Source organism: Prionailurus bengalensis, chromosome D3 (genome assembly GCF_016509475.1).
Source record: "Prionailurus bengalensis isolate Pbe53 chromosome D3, Fcat_Pben_1.1_paternal_pri, whole genome shotgun sequence".
Taxonomy (NCBI): domain Eukaryota; kingdom Metazoa; phylum Chordata; class Mammalia; order Carnivora; family Felidae; genus Prionailurus; species Prionailurus bengalensis.
The window spans coordinates 67,693,803-67,713,244 of record NC_057356.1 but is presented as its reverse complement, the minus strand read 5'-3'; the positions used below and the strand labels follow the sequence as shown (position 1 = coordinate 67,713,244).

Here is a 19,442-nt window from a genome sequence, read left to right as displayed (position 1 = left end):
GTGTTTTAAAATAATATATAATTTGTATGGAATTCTTTACATGTACTTTTTTACATCGTTTACGTACTTTTGACAAGCGTGTATTTTTTCAAATCAATAAAATCATTGTTAAAAAATCCTTGGAAAAATACAGAGTGGTATGTTTCAATGTTAGACCTCAGAAAAGCATTGCTATGGAAAAGGTTATCAAAATACCTTCTATCATTTTAATCCTCCTCCAAGAAGACTCTCCCAAAGTCATACTGAAACAGGAGATGTTATGAAACTAATCCCATATGTATTTTGTTTTAGGAAGAGGAGTACGCTTATATTACATAGGTGGAGAAGTTTTTGCAGAGTGCCTAAGCGATAGTGCAATCTTTGTGCAGAGCCCCAACTGTAATCAGAGATACGGCTGGCACCCGGCAACAGTGTGTAAAATCCCACCAGGTATGGATGCATCTGTGTCAGCAGACCTGTTGTGTCAGCGCGCTGAGCTTCTCTAGTTGCTATTAATTTTAGGAATCAGGAGATGATTGGCATCCTTGCATTTTAAGATCTGTAGCCCCTTTAAAATTATTTTCTTGATCATGATATTCTTTTCACACAATTTTTTTTCTTTTTTTTCTTTTTTTTTACTTTTTTCAATCGTAGGCTGTAATCTGAAGATCTTCAACAACCAGGAATTTGCTGCTCTTCTGGCTCAGTCTGTCAATCAGGGTTTTGAAGCCGTGTATCAACTAACTAGAATGTGCACCATAAGAATGAGTTTTGTGAAAGGGTGGGGAGCAGAATACCGGTATGAAATACATATTCAGTTCTTCAGTTTCCATAATGTTTGATTCTTTTCTCCCCCATTCTTTGTATCTTCTGGAGTTCACACGGATCTATTTTCCTTAAGGTTATGGAGTCAGCAGAGCATATGCAAAATCACAAAAGGGAGTTGGAGGTCTCTACGTTCAAAACTACTGCCAGTTCCTATGCCGGCAGTGTAGAAGACAGAATTAGAACCTGTGCAGACATGCGCTGTAACGTCATGCAGGGTGTTAAATACCATAAAAGGGGTATATTTGAAGGCTATGTCAGTTCGTGGAAGGAGAGGCGCTTTCACTGAGGCTCTGGGAAGGCTTCTTCTGATAGAGATGCCACATGGTCTGGATTCTGAAAGATGCGTAGGATTTCAGTTAGGGGTTGAAGGGTTGGGCCACAGTGATCCTGGCAACAGAATCCAGTTCCGTGTCACTGGAGTATGGAAGGTAAAGGAGAAGGCGGCTGGACAGACAAGTTGACCAGTTGAATATAAGGTTAAGAGGTAGAACTTTATTCAGTAATAGAAGGGGGTACTTGTTAGGGGCCAGGCACTGTGCTGTGGTTTTTGTTTTTGTTTTTTAATTTTATTTATTTGTTTGTTTGTTTATTATATAATTTATTGTCAGGTTAGCTAACACCTAGTGTATACGGTGTGCTCTTAGCTTCAGGAGTAGATTCCCGTGATTCATCACTTACTTTATAAAACACCCAGTGCTCATCCCAACAAATGCCCCCCTCGATGCCCATCTCCACACACACCCGCTCCCCGACCCCCGCCACTCCCTTGATCCTCAGTTTGTTCTCTGTATTTAAACGTCTCTTATGGTTTGGCTCCCTCCCTGTTTGTAACTGTATTATTTATATTTATATTTATATTTATATTTATATAAATATTTTTCCCCTTCCCCATGGTCTTGTCCTCTGTTTTAAATGCAATATCTCACTCATTTCAGCATGGCTAAGAATTAACTGTTTCTGTTCCCTTTTTTTTTTTTTTTTTTTTTTTTAAATAAGGTTGCAAAAAGCGGTTCAAACGAATGCTTATTTGGAAATAGGCTTAGAAAAGATTTGATAATTTGCCCAGGGATGCACTGTAAGTGGCGGAGACGGGGGACCTGACGAAAGCTCTCCTTGACTTTTAGCCCCCTCTCCGAAGGTAGTAGTAACAGTCACGTAATTGAGTTTTACAAAGGCTAATGTGTCAGCAGGGGATAAGATAGATTAAGTTATTACCAAATTAAACAGTGGATTGAATTCCACATCAGAGAAAGCAAAGACTTCCTCAGCATAGTTAAGGCTAGAATTTTAAGTAAAATACTTAGCCTTTCTGCCGCTCATACTCCTCACTCTCTGAACGCCTGCGTATGAAAATACTCATATAGTGTAGTAATAGTATTCCTGTTTTGTCCAGTAGTTTGAGCCCTTCTTCAGAATGTATTTCATTTCATTTGGACCTGATTTTGTATCTTGAACAAATTTTGGGAGGTGTGTGCCTCTTGGGATCATGAGACTTGAGGTCGGCTGGTCAAATGCTTTTATAAGAAATATATAGTGTGTTACATGTTTATATCCTAGAATGAAGACTCGTCATTATTTTGTCCAAGTTCTATTGGTAGAATAATTAATTTTGTGACTTTTCTCTTTTATTTTAATCATTTCCCTTTTGACATATGATGCCTTTAAAGAATGCCGAGTTCCTTTTTGCCTTGGACTTAAATTGACCTGAGTTGATATTAAAATTTAAATTTAAATGGTTACTATCTGATACCAGGCTTTTAGGTCACACATTTTTTTCTTCAAAAGATTAGAATATTACAGAACATGGGAGCAGAAATTTAGCGGAATTCAATGTGAACTGTAGAGCTCAGGGAGAATTCCACATATGTCCGTAGGTCTCCTGCTAACCACAGCTTTAATTGGTGGAGAGAGGTACTGCCCTTCATGCATGACGGACTCTGCCGTTCATTAACTCAGAGAGAATTGAAAATCTGTAATTATGAGAAGCAGTAACACACAGTATGTTTTTATTTGTATAAAGTCCGATAGATCTACCTTGGGTAATAAAGTAGTTTCCTTTAACATTTCCTTTAACAATAATGTCAAATACTCCTATCTGTGAACTATTGGCAGTTACCAGGAACCTTTTATCCTTATTGACAGTGGAGCTGAGGAGGTAGAGCTAATGGTTACATTTCTAAAACTACTTTTCAGTTTCTTAAAATGCCAGCATGTTTGCCAACATTAAAAAAAAAAAAAAAAATCAGGAAGTATTGTGAACAGGAAATACAGATGTGCAAAGAATTGATACTTAATTGAGAAATATACCTGAGCTCAGTGGATTGATACTGAAGTGAGTAAATAGGGGGATAAAGAAGTTTTTGGGTGCATTTCTGTGCCCAAATACGTATAGTGACAACCTTCTTAAACCTACTTACTTCCCATTCAGTGACCTGGATTAAGAATTATTCCCTAAGGTTAAACTAATCTAGTAATGAATGATCTGATTCAAAACAAACTGAGAAATACCCAGAAGTCCACAAATGACGGGATCAAAATTAAAAGGGATCCTGGGAAAATCCTGCAGAATGCCTGATCTGAGGGAGAGATAGAAGGCAGGGGAAGCTTTATGTGAAGAACAACAGAGAACAGAGGGGAAAATGAAGAAGGGTCAGTCCTGCCTCTGCCTCATGGATAACGTGAGTGAACTTGTGAAATGTGCCAGTGCAGTTTTAGGCTGCATCGACCAAAATGTAGTATCTAAGTCAAAATAAGACACTGAGTCTGTGCAGATCAGATTTGAGACTGTTGTATTGTGTTCCGTGTGTCATGTTTTAGGAATGATCACATATCAACATGTCTTAGTGTACGTCTCAGACCCTGAGACAAGGATTCAAATGCAAGGAGTTTGTTCAGGAATTGGAGGAAACACTGGTAAGGAAGGAGGAAGTAGGGAAGTGAGGTAGGGGAGGGAAGGCGGCCAATACCATTATTAAGCCATCTACTATGTTGGGTGGGTCATTAGAGCTTTTTCCGCCAGGGAAACTTGGGAAATAGTAACGAACGTACAGAATTATCTGACCCAGAAGGAAAGGAAACTGGACATTTAAATGCCAACCCCCCTGTCATTGGTTGAGGGCTGCTCCAGGGAGGTTAGTTTCCTAGCACTTGTGGTCTGATACACGTGTGGCCAGAGCAGAGAAGTTCTCAGGCACCGAAATTCAGATACATGCAATTGGAAGTTGGCTAGAGAACACTGAAAAATCCAAAGGTGCTAGTGGGGCACTGACACCATCTGCTACAGAAAACCACATCCTTTGAAATACAGTTTTAAATTCATTGAGCATGTGTCGCTTGGAGATGAAGAGTTGATAATGGCCTTTTCCCATGTTTGAAGGGCTGTCCTGGTAAGAAGCAAGCAGACTCACCAACTTACTGTGTATAATAAATAAGAACTAAAATCAGTATGTGCAAGTGACAGGATGTCATTGAACAATTTGTAATTCCCAGAGTCTCCCATTATGTCGAAGTACTAGAGGTGTTTCTTATTAAAAGCCTACATGATGTTTCTAACAGGGATGTTTTTCTTTGGCTTTGTCAGGGAAAAGCTGAACTCCAACTCTTAACATTCTGTGATAAGCTTAGGTCAGAATTCTGTTTTGTGTTGGTATACTTGAAATTTGAGCCCTGTTCCATTTAGACTTTCTTTGGTATTTGAATATCCTGTGTTCTGTGGTTGAATAGTAAGTAAGGTATATTCTGGTTTGCTTGGGGGCACTCTGGTTGGAGTCTCTTGTCCTAGCATGGTTATTAATAGTGACTACATTCACTTTTTTTTTTTAATATTTATTTATTTTTTAGAGTTAGAGAGAGAGAGAGAGAGAGAGAGAGAGAGAGAGAGAGAGTGCACGCGCGCGCAAGCGGGGGAGGGGCAGAGAGAGAGAGGGAAACAGAATCTGAAGCAGGCTCCAGGCTCTGAGCTGTCAGCGCAGAGCCCGACGCAGGGCTCGAACCCACTGTGAGATCATGACCTGAGCGGAAGTTGGATGCTTGACCAACTGAGCCACCCAAGCACCCCTGATTTCCTCTTAAAGGTGTCTCATTTTGGATGGTAAATAGGTCACCCTCCTAATTTTAATCTGAAGAGAAAAGGATGTTTTTGTTCATCTCTTTAAAAGCAAAAATAAAAAAATAAAAAGTCGTTAGAAGTATTTTGTTAGACTTTGAGGATTAAATCGTTTTCAAAGTAATCGCTATCCAGACTGAATGCTTGTTCAAAAGGATGTAGGTTTTAGTATATACAGCCTTTTAATTTATCTGAATTCTTAATGCATGTAGCTAACTAAACATAGCCATGTTCTTTTCACTTCATAATTATTTTCTTGTATTCTCTTAAATAGAAGGCAGACGGTAACAAGCACTCCTTGCTGGATCGAACTTCATCTGAATGGGCCTCTGCAGTGGTTGGACAAAGTGTTAACTCAGATGGGATCCCCTTCAGTGCGTTGTTCAAGCATGTCCTAAAGCTTCGGCACCAGTCAAGCGCCATCAAAAGACTTAATGTAACAACTCTTCTGTCATAGTATTTGTGTGTGGTCCCCACGGACTGTTTACTGTCCAAAAATTCCAGAGAGAAAACAGCACTTGAGGCCTCGTCAATTAAAGCACCTTGTGGAATCGGTTTCCTATATTCGAATATTAGATGGGAAAATTAGTGTCTAGAAATACCCTCCCATAAAGGAGAAAGAGAAGATTTTAAAGACTTGACTGATGTCTTGTTGGGCATAAAACTGAGTGTCCCAAAGGTTTATTAATAACAGTAGTAGTTATGTGTACAGGTAATGTATCATGATCCAGTATCACAGTATTGTGCTGTTTATATACATTTTTAGTTTGCAGAAATTAGGTGTGTGTGTGCTGCTTCTTGATTTAGGCAAGCCTTTATAAAGTTACAGTACCTAATCTGTTATTCCCACTTCTCCGTTATTTTTGTGTGTCTTTTTTAATATATAATATATATCAAGATTTTCAAATTATCATTTAGAAGCAGATTTCCCTTGTAGAAAAACTAATTTTTCTGCCTTTTACCAAAAATAAACTCTTGGGGGAAGAAAAGTGGATTAACTTTTGAAATCCTTGACCTTAATGTGTTCAGTGGGTCTTAAACAGTCATTTTTTTGTGTGTTACTTACTGCTAAATCTCACTGTAACGAAACTTTGCAGAAAATCTTTCCAGACCTCTTCTCCATTCCCGCTTTTGCCCTGATACCAAAACTGTGTAGCATGACATCCATCACTAAAATGGTGGCACTGATACTGCCAGCACCAGTTAATTCTGGGGCACAGTGCGAATTCATATGGAATAAACCCCTCCGTCTTGCAGCGAATTTCAACAGATAGTAATTGACTTGCGTAACCAAGCAGTCTGGTGATTTATCCTTGCACCTCATAAAAACGCAAATGGCAGTATAATTGTTTTCAGGGATATGCTACAATTATTTCACTGTATTTATCCTTTTTTTTTTTTTCTTTTTTTTTTTTTTTTTTTTAAAGCCAGTCTCTAGATACAAACACTTTTTTAAAAGCTATTTTAAAATACTTCAATAGCGGACCTAGGGCTCTTTGAGTTTCGTGTGATTTAGGTACCAGGTTGTATTATGAAATGGACCTTTTTGTAAATGTAATTGCTTCTGCACAATACCCACAAAAGTGATGCTGAGGTATGATCAGCAGATAAGGGCCATTTGTTTTTAAAGTATGTTGTATTAAATTTATAAAGTGTTATTTTACCTAATTGTGAATTGAGAATTTTAAAAATTGGGGGAGAAGCAGTTTAGCAAGCTTTTTTAGCTTATAATTACCTACAGTCGGAGGTGTTCTTAACTAATCCTGAAAGTGTGGTTGACTATTATACCCGCTGACATTTTATGCTCTGCCATGAGAGGAGGTTCCAGACACTCTGTTTGTAGTCCATGCAGCAGCAGATAATCCTTATGTCTAATGTTAAGTCTGCAGTTTAAACAGTTCTTGTTTGCATCTCTTTAGAAGTGGGAAACAGCCACTCCTGACCCCCTTCTAGTAAATTTTCATATTTTTGAAGATAGACACCTTTGGTACTTGTTCTTTGAAAGCATATTTAGCTGTCTCTGTAGGTATCCTTTTCAGGGCTCTCAGTATTTGATTGGTTTCTATTAGATATTCCCCCATTTTCCTGTATTTGTGCGTACATGTATGTGTTCATGTAAACCTGGTATGGTAATTTTTTATTCTTTCAACGAATACTTACTGTTCACCTGTTACGTGTGCCAGGAACTTTCTTTGCCTTGGGTAAAGGTGGACAAGACAAATCTGGTCCCTGCCTTGGCTGAGACATCAGTTACTGTGACGCTTAATGAGCTTATGTGTCTATGAAGGAGATAAACAGGGTACTGTGGTAGAGCATGGCAGGGAAGGCTTCTCTAAGGAAGTGATGCTCGAGCTGACATTTGATGTGAGAAGGGAGTAAGCCATGGCGGGGAGCCAGGGAGATCGGCCTTCCTGGCCAAGAGAACGACGTCAAATGCAAAGGCTCATTTTGAAGGAAACTCACTATTAAGTATTAATGCTTATGTAGAAGTCTCTGCACAGATCCAAACTCGAGGATCAGAAGGGTTCTGTAATTTCTAAGAGTGGAGGGTGGCCTTACTTTGTGATAGATGGCTTCGTGTGTTCAGGTGTGACCACTGTCAGGCCGGCTGGAGATAACCCAGACCAGCCTCTGCCCCTTTGGAAGAGTTGAGCTCACTTGAGAGCTTGGGGTGATGTTGGGGAGCAGTTCCAGGGACAGAGAACAACCTTGAAAGTGGTAGAAGGTCCTGGTAATCAGCTACTCTTGCGCCGATGTTTCAAGTGGAGCAGTGCCAGCTCTAGCGTCTCAGGAGTGATGGCATCTCTACAACCGTGTTGGGATTCTTCTCTGCAACATGAAACTGAGACTCAGCTCTTTGGAAATACCTGTAGTACTGGGACCCTGTCGGGCAGTTGACTCTGTTGGTGTGCGATGACTTTACGTGCTTTTTAAGGAGATGCTGTGTTTACATTCTGTTTTGTCTGCTGCGGCCTAATTTTTGTTGGTTCCCTGCCCCCCCCCCCCCCTCATTGGGGTTGTTTTCATTCTTCTGAGTGATAAGTTCTCCTGTCTGTTGAATTTTGTCTTTATTTAAGTTAGCAACATTATTTAGAATTCCCCCTCCACAGCGCCGGTAATTTTCTCTGTTTCACATGAGAACTGAGTGAACATATTTTCTGTCACATTTCTAAGATGAATGGTGGTTTGCACAGCAGAGTCCATAGAGAGACGTCGTAGGGAATCAGAGGCTGGTGATGTTCCCACTGACTTTGGTTTAACCAGTGGCAGCTTCATTTTTATCCTATAATGGAGTTCTATTATAGATTTCTTTTTAAAAAAGAGTTTTACCGCTTTAAAAAAAAAAAGTTGAAAAGTCTGTGTAAGCACTGTTTAGGATTAGAACACATGACTGGACTTCGGCCCACTTTTTTGGAACAACCCTACCTGTGTTCTTTTCTCCTACTTCAGGGAACCTTCCTGATTTGGTTTGAGCTACGCCAGTTATACTAATTATACAGGATGCTATCCATTCATTCCGTGAACATTTACTGATGTCTGCTCTTTATCCAGCCACGGTGGAAGGTGCTCAGTAATGAAAAGATGACTGGGATTTAGTCCTGGCCCTCAAGCTGTGGAGTTACTCCTTCTCTCAGGACCTGCCACTTTGCCAGAAGGAAAACTGCCTAATTTTTCTCAAAAGCTAAATATTCGTATTCTGTACTCTTCATTCTGTATCCCAAGTATATAATTGCAAATTGTTTAATACCTAGTTTGTTTGTTTAACTTTAAACCATATCCAACTTTGCTTGATTCTTCTGCCTTTAAATGTGTCCGATTTTCTCCTTTGTTAAAATTACTTTAATTTCAGTTTATTTGTGCCTTTTAGGTCAGTTTTAATGAAGACTAAGACACTGAAGGTGAAGAACAATCAGTCTGGTCTCTTGCTAATTGAAATCAAGGAAAGGATTATATATACCCAGTTGGTTTCTCTACCTCTTCCAAAAGATGTCCAAATACACCTTTAAGATCTGTCTTCCCGCCCCCCCCCCCCCCCCCCCCCCCCCCCCCCCCCCCCCCTCCCCCCCCCCCCCCACCCACCCACCCCCCCCCCCCCCACCCCCCCCCCACCCCACACCCCCCCCCCCACCCCCCCCCCCCCCCCCCCCCCCCCCCCGCAAAAATGCTTTTGAGCGTTTATTCAGTAATCAGCACCCTCCCCAGTCTGGTTGATGGTGAGTTATAAAGTAACACAAGAGAATGTTCACTTTGCTTAAAATTTGCCTTTATGTCCACTTGCTTTCATGGCTGTACATGATAATTTCACAGACTACCCCCTTCCACACCATCTCCTCTGTCTCTGTAGATAACTAGGTAGTCTGTGGACGTAAGCAACATGTGATCTTTTCTCTTACTCTGATCCAACTCACCAGCATTCAGACGTGACAAATTTTTGGCCAGTTTCTTTCCTTCATGAGCTTTACTCTGCTAAATTCTTGATAATTCATCAACTGAATTGTATCCTTCCCCCCTTTCTCATGACAGAACGTATCCCTAGTGGTCTTGCTGGCTGCCCTCTTGCCAACCATGTTTTATCTGCAGACATCAGAATGTTTCTCTCCATTGACCTTTACTAAAGACCAAAAACGATGGTGCTTTTCATACCCAGGGTCCTAATTCACCATGAAGGTTGATGTTGTTCCAGTTGGTCAATCACTTAAATCTTAACAGATGGCTGAGAAATTCTCTCCAGTTAAATGTCTCTGTGACTAGTAAATAGCATGAATTACAGATTCTATTTTAAATTATGTTTAGGATTAGGAACTTTTCCAGCAGTTGCAGCCAATGATTTTCCTCTAATACCAGCCCATTTCCACCTTGGAGCGTATTGGGTTGTTGTTAGTACGATCAAGAGTAATGACGATAGTGAGTGGTCTCTAGAGGTGGTCAGAATCCTACTGTTGAGTTCCTTTTATGTCTTTTCAAGCTTTCATGAATATTTTATGTGTTCAGACTACCTTTTATGTGTGGGGATTGAGGGACAAATCATCTCTTGGAGTGGAATTCCTGTGTTTGGAGCCTCAACCAGGAAACGTCAGCTATACTAGATATAGACAGCCTCATGATAGCCTTTATGGTAAGAACTTGTCTAATTTCTTGAATAATTTCTTGTAATTTTTTGAATAGGAACGGTTTTATCTTGGATATTATAGCTAACTTTATATATAGCATAACTGCCTTAAATCTTTTTAGTAGGAAATAAATTCTATTGTGTGTGTGTATGGATTTATAGATACATACACACTCCTAGGAAAACCTTAACAGTAGGGGTCATTTATCTGCTTACATTTTAGCATCACGGAGTAATTCTGTTGTTTAAATCTCAGATCTCACTGAGAGTTCCTTAATTTGCTTGCAGACATTTTCTTTTCAGACCTTCGGAGTAATTTATTTATTCTGCCAGAGTCCTGATTGGCGGTTCGGTTAGTATGCCATTTTTAGGCAGCTTGATAATGAAGAATCATAACTGGAATTCTTTAACATCAAGTAAAACTACAATAGACAACCATTGATTAAATTATTATACGTCCAGTGGTCTCTGGAAGGTACTAGAGTAGGGTTAACTTTTTTTTTTAAGTGTCAGATTGCCATCCCCTGTTTTCATCTTAGCTTAAGATTGCTGAGCTGCTTAAGATACCTGGGAGGTAGCACTACCAAGTTAAGTTCTCCTGTAGTTAAGGGCAGCCTGAAGGTGGTTCAGACCTGACTTTCTTAGCTGTGCTCAACAGAAATGGATTTTCCAAAGTTCTTTGGGTCATCTCTGATTCACAGACTCCTGACCAGAGTGTGTTAGCCTAAGTTAACTTCAGTGTCCATTGGTTTGCTGCCATGAGATCTGTAATAGACCACACATTTCAAGCACTGGTGGAGACAGAAGGGCCCTTGGAAGAATAATGCTGCTGTTGATGGGAGCGAGAAGGATTCGTTAGCACCACACAAAGGACGTATAGATTTTTCTCCAAAAAAAATCCTGCAAAATCATCTTCTCCTACCCTTCAAAAAAAAAAAAAGAAAGAAAGCTCTTTGTTTCTCCAGAATGTTCAGTGAGAAGTTAAGGATTTACTTCCTATTTCTAATTAAAGATGATCATTCATTGAACCATGAAATCCATAATATACTGATATAAGAACAAAAGTGAAGTCTTAGACCTCGAAAAATACTTCATTATGTATTTTGCGTTTCACACTCCATTTTTCTTCTTTCTCTCTGTGGCTTTAAAGCTTTTGGCTATTTTACACTGTTAGTCACTAGATAACTTGCCATATTTCTGGTTCTATATTAAGTTCTACCCTTTACAATGCCGTAGCAGAAAGTTGATTCTCAGCATCTGTCTGTAGGGATAGAAGTCTTACTAAAAGTCTCTTCCAAAGAGATTTTCATTTTCCTTTTTTCAGTAAGTCCCTTAAGAAATATGTCGGTCTTATTATTCACGTTCTTGGATTGTTCAAACAAAAGAGTACATTGGTGAGAATAGGGTGCTTTTCTGGTGAATGTATGTACCTGCTTTAAGAATGTAGTCATTTGTTGGTTTGTGTAACTACCATACACACAGATTAATTTAAATTGGGGGAAATCATCACATGTAGCAAGTAGGTAATCTGCATAGATTTAATTTTAAAAATCCTGTTTCTTGGCAAGACGCAGAACCCAAATTGGTCACTTTTTAGACCAACTTTACCTCAGGCTTCATTGTTGCTTCTCTGACCCTGACATTTAAGGCATAAATATTTATATCTTTTTATTAGCGATAGTGAAGCTGTGACACGAACCATTTTTACACAAGAGGGCAAAACAAGAAAAACTAGAGATTACGCCGAAAGCAGATGTGCAGTTGTTGAACTAGATCACAGCGTTGTAGGCAAAATAAAAATGTTCATATCTGAGAATACTCTTTGCCATCACTTCCCAAGGCCAGACCTTCTGGCAGAACGCTGTAAAAAGTAACAATTCCGGGCCTTTGTAATCTGAGGGGAGTATCTCCAGTTGGCAGTCTTTTCAATATATGAAGCAAGAATGTGGGAAATAGTTGGCAAAGAGTGTTTTCACCTAAAAAAAGAAAATGAAAAGACATATAAAACTGAATTATTCATTTAGCTCTGAAAATCTCAGAAAGATTCAGTGAAATACTATATAACTGGACCAAACGAGAAGAAGCTTTAGAGGATTTGTCTGAAAACAGGTTTCAAGAATGAACTTTTGTACACTGACCACTAATTTGCTTAGGTACCACCAACTGTTCTTATAATGGACGCCATTAAATAAAGAATCCATGGACTTCTAGGAGCTTGCCATTAGCAATGCCCTAAAAGTGTTTTTTGAGCTGACGTCCTCATAGGTAGCTTTATGATCTTGAAAATTCTTACCTTTTACGTAGGGATACAAGGGGAAGAGTGAGTGGTGTTCTCAGTGTGACCGACGGCCCTGGGACACTTGGGACTGAGGTGTTCTCTGCATGCAGGACTTTCCGTTCCAAACCTGGGAAAGTCCTGGGTGCGCCGGGAAGAACTGTCACCCTAGGTGTTCTTACGACTAACCCTCACTCCCTAAAACATTGTGATGGTTACAGTTAAGTTCAGCTGCCTTAGGGCTTGTCAACATTGCTGATACTTGGATGTGTGTCCTCCAGTCACTTACTACTGTGGACGGAATGTGAGATTCATAACAAAGAACAGCAAATGGCACCAACGTGGTGGTGACACTTCACACTTAGTAATCCAGGGAAGGTAACCAGGGGGCTAATGAAACAGAAGAGGCAACTAGATAGCTAAGTTTCTCAGAACCTGTGTGTATATGGAAGTACAAATCATGTCTTTATGGGGTTAAAGCGAATCTGAAATTTACATGGTTCACAGTAAGAGAAAACTGAGTGGTATTGTGGATTTCTTCTCGCTTGAGAGAAAATACGGCCTTGGATGCTCTAGCCTCTGCTACATTCTGCAGACTGTCCTGCTCAAGAGGCCAGGACGTAGTGTTGATTCTCAGTGACTGTTGTATTGAGATTACTAAATGCATCGCATCGGCCAATGGCAGGGGAAGAAAGTGTGTGTCCGGATCCAGACTGAGCGGTGCCCTCAGTTTTGGTAGCCCCCTACCCCTCAGGTGTTTACCAGCTAGAACGCCAAGCACGGGAGGTGAGATTTTTCTAATACAGCATTAATTTTGTAATGCAACATATGAGGGATGCAGTCTGTCGTCGTTTCCCTGTGGTAGTCCTCGGAGCCTGCGTCCTCTGTGCACTGTGATGTAGATGGTAGGTGTGTTCTTTGTAAGCTTTAATCCTATGGTTGTCAAAAGTATGATGTGGTTCCATTTTTTTCTTTTTTAAACGATGAGCTGAGGCTTTATTGCAGCTGGTTTTCAAGTTAAAATTGTGAAATACTGATTTCCTTCCCCTCGCCCACACCAAATATTTTAGTCTATTTAAAGTACAAAAAAAAAAAAAATAGTTCTACTTAAGAAAACATTGCTTAAATGTCCTGTGATTTCTGGTCAATTTTTATATATATTTGTGTGTGTCTGTATGTGCTCTCACTTTTTACCTTGTTTGCTCTCTACCTGTGTTAACAGTACTTTCACCATTGAAAGGTGAACATTTTTCCTAGCATTAAAGAAAAAAAGCCATTTGAGTTGTTTACCATGTTATTATGGGACTAATTCTTAATTGTTTTAGTTGATTTTAACTTAAACTGATCTTTCTTGGGATTATATTTTGCTGTCCATGCCCTAAATTATATGGAAACAAAAAAAAAATTGTGTGTTTCACATAATGGCAGTATGATACGAAGAGTTCATCTTTTTCTTTAAGTTTTGTGCTATATAAAAAGTTTATTCTACTCCCCTGGCAGACAGATACACACTGCTTGATATTACACCCCACAGCACACCCATAATACATACCCCCCAGTGCCGGTAAGTTACACGGTTTAGTTTCTTTCAGAGCCTGCTTGTGCCAAACTAATGATCTCCAATATGTATCAACTGCTGTAAATAAAACAGACTAGAAGGGGAAATTCACATTTACTCTCAAAATGTACTCCTAGCAACAACAACAACAACAAAAACCTTTTAAGCAAGATTCCATTGAAAAAAGAGCCACAGCTTACTCATAATTAGCTATAGTGTCACAAAATAATTGAAAATGCTAAAAACTTTTTAGATGAGCCAATTCCTCTGTGCCTTGCAAGAGCTCAGCTCCTAGGATGAATCAATACTTCTGGTTAGCAGACTGCTTTCTTCAAATCATTTAAGACAGACGCGCTTTAGGATGTAACAAAAGGGACTTCACAAGCGGAAGTACGTGCTACTCTGCTTGGAATTGAACAGTCTAGGAACTAGCATGGTTCCATCAACAATCTTGAATTAGTAGAAACCTATTTAAACAAATCCTACTTAAATTGCTACTCCATGGAACTTTATAAACCACGTGAAAGGAATCTTCCAGCATTAACTACATCACTGCACTAGACAGACGGCAGGAGAAGATCATTTTCCATTGTCACCTCACCCTGGGAACGTTCCTGGCTCATTAACCTGTTAGTGACACTGGTTGTCTGCACTGGGAGATTTCCATAATTACCCTAGTCTCCATAATTGCACATGCTCACCAAAGGGCTGAAGAGTAGGGGAGGAGTATGTTGTATGTTTGGGCTTTATCACCATTTGACAAATCCTTTCCCCTCCCCCCCGCCCTTGCTTCAAAATAGATTGAAAGCCCCTTAGTTTGGGAAGCAGATCTTTTACTATCAAAATGATGTATTCGAGTGCTGTCATTTTAAGCACCTGATACATCCAAGGGTGAAGACCGTGTTCATCTGCTACTCAAGAACATACTTGTCCCGTGCAGTTGTCCAGCTTCCTTTCCTCCTCTTCATCACAATATAAAGATGAGCCCGACCTGAAAATGAATAGTTCACCAATGTAGGAATCCCAAAGAACAAAGGCATATATAAAAGCTACTTTCTGCTATGATAAAATAGGTATGGAAACGTGTAGAATCGGTTTAGCTGATGGTTATTTTGTGTAAAAGCAAATGTCATGTTGGCTTGCACATAGGAAGACATTTCCAAAATCAACCACATTACTAGAAGGCAAGAACGTTGAATCAGACTTAATGCGTAACAAGTTCAGTGATAACCAACAACAGACTAAGCCTGCCTTTAGGAAGCTGCAAACAAACCTTGTGTTTCTGTGCTCCAATGCAAGCTACGTGACCTTACGGTTGGTTATGGGATAAATGGAGTTTGAGATAGGGATTGGCCACCGCTTCTGTGTTCTGTCTTCGATAGATTTGTTGGCTGCCTCTTCACCTACCTTAATGCTATCCAGTAATAAGATTGCTTAAAAAGTCTTGAAAGTAATTTAGGAAAGATGACCCCGGAGGAGGAAGAAGTTGCTTCTGAATGATGTGCGGTAAGAGAATGGACAAAACACCGTCTAAACACAATATTCAAGGATGCGCTGAATGTGGACGGATGGAGAGGACTTGAGAAGCTGTTCGAAATGAGGTCTTGGAGCCAAACTCTTGCCTGTGACTTTGTGCACGAAAGCGGGACGTCGCAAAGGATAGGAGAATACCCAACATAACCCTGGCCAAGTATGGGCTGCTTGTTTGGGCATGGGGAGTTGAAACACATTCGTGTGTGTGTGTGTGTGTGTGTGTGTGTGTGTGTGTGTGTGTGTTAACCGAAACAACTTTTTGCTCAACGTACAGCTGGAGATTATTAATCTAGAGAACCCTCTGGGATTTTATGCGGAATGTTGTGTGTATGTAGGTTTTTCTGACAAAAAGTAGCAATCATCAGAGAGGCCTTAACCACTGCCCAACAGGAATTCTCCATTGAGATCCCCTGTCTTGAACTTAAGCTAGAGTTTACTCTGATTTTAAGTCTTGTTCAAGTTTTATTCATGAGCTACCTTATCTCTAGACTATATTTGATCACACTTTCAAATATACATGCCATGTAAATAAGATTTTAATGCTAATGATGACCTTCTAAATGATTGCAGTTTTTAAGTATGTTTGGGCTGCGGTGGCTAAAAACAAAGATTTAAACAAGCCTAGCTTAACATCTGGAATAAAAGTATTCTAGGTTGCCTTTTTATATTGAGACTACTTTCATATTGAAAAAACAGATGAGGTGTCTTCGTTTTACCCAAGAACCACAAACTACATCGTTCCAACTTTTAAATCGAAATCTTGAATAATAGCATGTGGTAGCACCACATTTTGAAAACGTACTACGTTGATCACAAACACATTTTCTAAGGAATTGAGTTTTATAGAGATAATTGAATGCTTTCATCTGTAACGGAATTAGCGGCCTGCAAACCACTGTGGTTTCTTCCTATGCTCTGAAGTTGTCAAAGGGGACTTTTCCACTGCAAGATTCTTGTATAAAGGAAGTACGCAGCAGAGGAAATTCAGTCTTTAAACTCAAATGACAACCACTGACAAAATGTTACACTCTAAAAGCTTAACTACCTTTAAACTAAAGCATCTCTTACCATTTCAGTATCCAGGTGCTTAAATTTTACATACATATGAAATCAAATATGCTAATAAAGTCAAGCTAGATTTGGCAAACTAAATTTGGAGTTTCTAGCAACGTCTGTACAATTTCCCTCGTGGTGCAGTCCTCATCTGCCAATGTCAGCTTCTTTCTCCTCTGTGTCCTGTCCCCCCCCCCTTTCCCGTTCTGCCCCTAAAACCTGCACGTAAGCCCCCAGAAAACTGCCTTATCTTACAATATGTAATGGATTTGTTTGCATATTTTGTAAGGCCTGAAATCACAAACAGGGGTGATGTCCTAGGATCTGGCCTGTTACTACATTCTTTAAGAGACTGCCTTTGAGAATTGGTGCATATGTTATGTTTCCGCTATTCCCTAATTTATATTTACGCGGGGTATTTTTCCCTAATTAGTATTCCCACCAAGCAACAGCTGATCTTCATATATACAATTTACATATTTAGTGATTGGCTGAAGAAGAGGGAGGTTGAACGTAAAATCCTTTAAGATAAAACTGGGAAATAGGGGATCTATATGATTTAGTCTCAGGTCATCTGGGTGTTTCTCAGCTGGGAATAGCATTATCCTAAGGGCCATTGAGGCAACAAGAATGCTGAGTAAGGGTGAACTGTCATGGTCAAATACTTCAGTTATCTTGGATGATGGAATAAAAACTCACTTGTGTTCTTTAAACAAACTTTTTCTGTCTTTGATGACTTTGGACAGAGTACCATTCTGCTAGTTTGAAGCCTTGGTGATCATTTCTGATGTAATGGGAAATGGCACTAGGTCTTGGGTTTGGGCCCTGACTCTGCCAATTTATGGTGACGTTAGATACGTCATGTCATCAGACTGCCTCGCGTTCCTCGTTTCCTCAGATTCCCTGAAGTGAGGAAGTGACTTTTCAGAGTGCCTATGGGGATTAGCCCAAAGTGGGTGCTCGGTGATAGATGACTGAATCTTCATGGTGTGCAGGAGAGGGGAGGGTAACTGTGAGGTCTCTACTCCCGGATCCTTCTTCTCTCGGAAAAGTTGGGAGACATGTCACACTCCGAGGTGTCAAGCGAGGCAATTCTCTCTTGCCACCCAAGTGATGTGTAACAACCCCAAAAGTCCAGTGACATGCAACAGTAAACATTTATTTAGTTTAGGAGTTTGATCAGTGATTCGGGGCCAGGCATCTGGGCACTTCTGGTCTTGCCTGGCTCACCTCAAGGCAAGTCGGCCCTGCCTGGGGCAACTCAGCCCTTCTATGTTCCTGTCCTCCTCCATCAGCCGGCCCAAGCATGTTTGTGTGGAGGTGGCCGAGGGCAGCACCAGCACCCAAGGCCACAAAGCCCCTTTCAGGTCTGCCTCCTTTATGCTGACCAGCATTCCCCAGAAGCAAGCCACAGGGCTGAGCTCAGAGCAGAAAGTCACCACGGAGTGAAATGGCAAGGGGTTGGGGGGAGGGGGGTTGGGGGGGGCAAGGAAGGATGAAGAACTGGGGCCCTAAATGCACACTCCACCACACCCATGCTTCGTGTTGTCGGACGGGTCTGTTTGTTTGCCAGTGAGGACTGGAACACGTGGAGAAGCTGAAGAGATCCCAAGCCGGGGTCTGTTTGGTTCAAGGGTGTTTTCATTCCCAGAGCATGCAGTAGACGCCTGTTCTCACGTACACCATGAAGGGGAGTTAAAACCAAAGGAATGTGTTCTCTGTCCGCTCTTGTAGGTTCATCGTCGCCGCTGCTCCCGCCGTTATCACATGACTGGAATTCACACCCGCTCAACTCTGAGCCTTGCTTGTGCAGAGCTAGAAGAATCCACCTCACAAATGAGGTAACAGGAAGCATTCCCTTCAGAAGAAATGTTAATGATAAACATTTACATTCATTAGTGCCACTTCCAAGACATTTGTGGGACTTAAATGTGGTGATGCAGTCTGCACCCCTGCTGTATGTACTGCACGGTGGCCGTTTTGGAAGCATGGAGTGCTTCCGGGGAGCTTCACCAAGACTAATGCTTTAGCAAAGATCTGCTTGACTGATCGCGGTATGTTGTAACCGACACAAATCTTTAAAAAGGAAACACTGCAATCATCTGTGGCCTGTTTCTATATTGCAAGTATCAAACATTGTCTGGGGAGGCTGAGTCCCTGCGATGCAGGAAGTTAGGAAGTGAGCTTCTCTTTGGTGGGACAGCTGTGCTGGGTAGCCCTCGAAAGTAAAGTTGACCTCAGCCTTCAGCTTTTGTGTGTCCAGCATTTATTTACCACGGTTTCTCAGAGCACTGAGTACATTTCTCCTTGAATATATATTTAAATGGGCGCCCCTTCCCCACACTCATTTAATGGTCACACAACTCCCTTTGATTACCACGTTCATGTAAATACACCAAAGTTTTTTGTAGTCTTACTGGCAACCCGGTGAATGGGACTTTTTAACATCTTTGTTGTCTCTAATATACCCATTTTTATGAAATACAGAACCGCCTAACAAAAACCTCACTCAGATCATAACAATCCGAGAAAAACACTGGTGTATATTTTTTTCCATTCTTTACTTTGGATGTGTATATATATTTAACAGGAAATGTTTGGAGCTTCTCTAACAGCATAGTTAGAGCTATTGAAAGTCGTTGAGAAAAATCTTAAAATACATCAACCCATTCAGCAAGCCATAGTGGACGTTTAATATAATTTCTTTTTACTTGCTTTGAGGAACACAAAAGATCTGTGTTGGTTTACTTAAAACTTGGGCTTTGAAATTAAATACAAACATTTTGGACATCCTTTTCATGCATGATTTTTTTTTTTTTTATGTATCTAAATTGAGCTTCTACTTTGATTAGTGGATTTTTGGCAGCAAATATCCCTTTATCTTAAATATCCTAAAATTGCGCAGTGGAACCAAAGAATTTTAGTGATCAGCTATCATTAAGCATTCAATTATTTTTTTTTAATTTTTTTTTTAAACATTTATTTATTTTTGAGACAGAGC

General features: G+C 40.3%; 1 protein-coding gene and 2 long non-coding RNA genes across 5 annotated transcripts in view; 2 read left to right on the top strand and 1 right to left on the bottom strand.

The window, feature by feature from the left end:
* Positions 1–5,748, top strand: part of SMAD2 (SMAD family member 2) — a 75,477-nt gene extending 69,729 nt beyond the window's left edge. For all 3 annotated transcript variants that reach the window (XM_043558758.1, XM_043558759.1, XM_043558757.1), the window contains 3 exons: positions 292–429; positions 634–778; positions 5,187–5,748. In XM_043558758.1, coding sequence (XP_043414693.1) covers positions 292–429; positions 634–778; positions 5,187–5,310 — 407 coding nt within the window. In that variant the 3' untranslated portion in view covers positions 5,311–5,748. The remainder of the gene's footprint in view (positions 1–291; positions 430–633; positions 779–5,186) is intronic.
* A 2,598-nt stretch (positions 5,749–8,346) lies between these two features.
* LOC122470747 lies at positions 8,347–16,031 on the bottom strand. The gene is made up of 3 exons (XR_006293984.1): positions 16,020–16,031; positions 15,029–15,032; positions 8,347–8,926 (listed from the first exon to the last, which is right to left on the bottom strand). It is a non-coding gene; the product is annotated as an uncharacterized LOC122470747 (long non-coding RNA).
* Positions 9,079–19,234, top strand: LOC122470748. Its single transcript, XR_006293985.1, has 2 exons — positions 9,079–15,545; positions 18,176–19,234. It is a non-coding gene; the product is annotated as an uncharacterized LOC122470748 (long non-coding RNA).
* Positions 19,235–19,442: the final 208 nt, after the last annotated feature.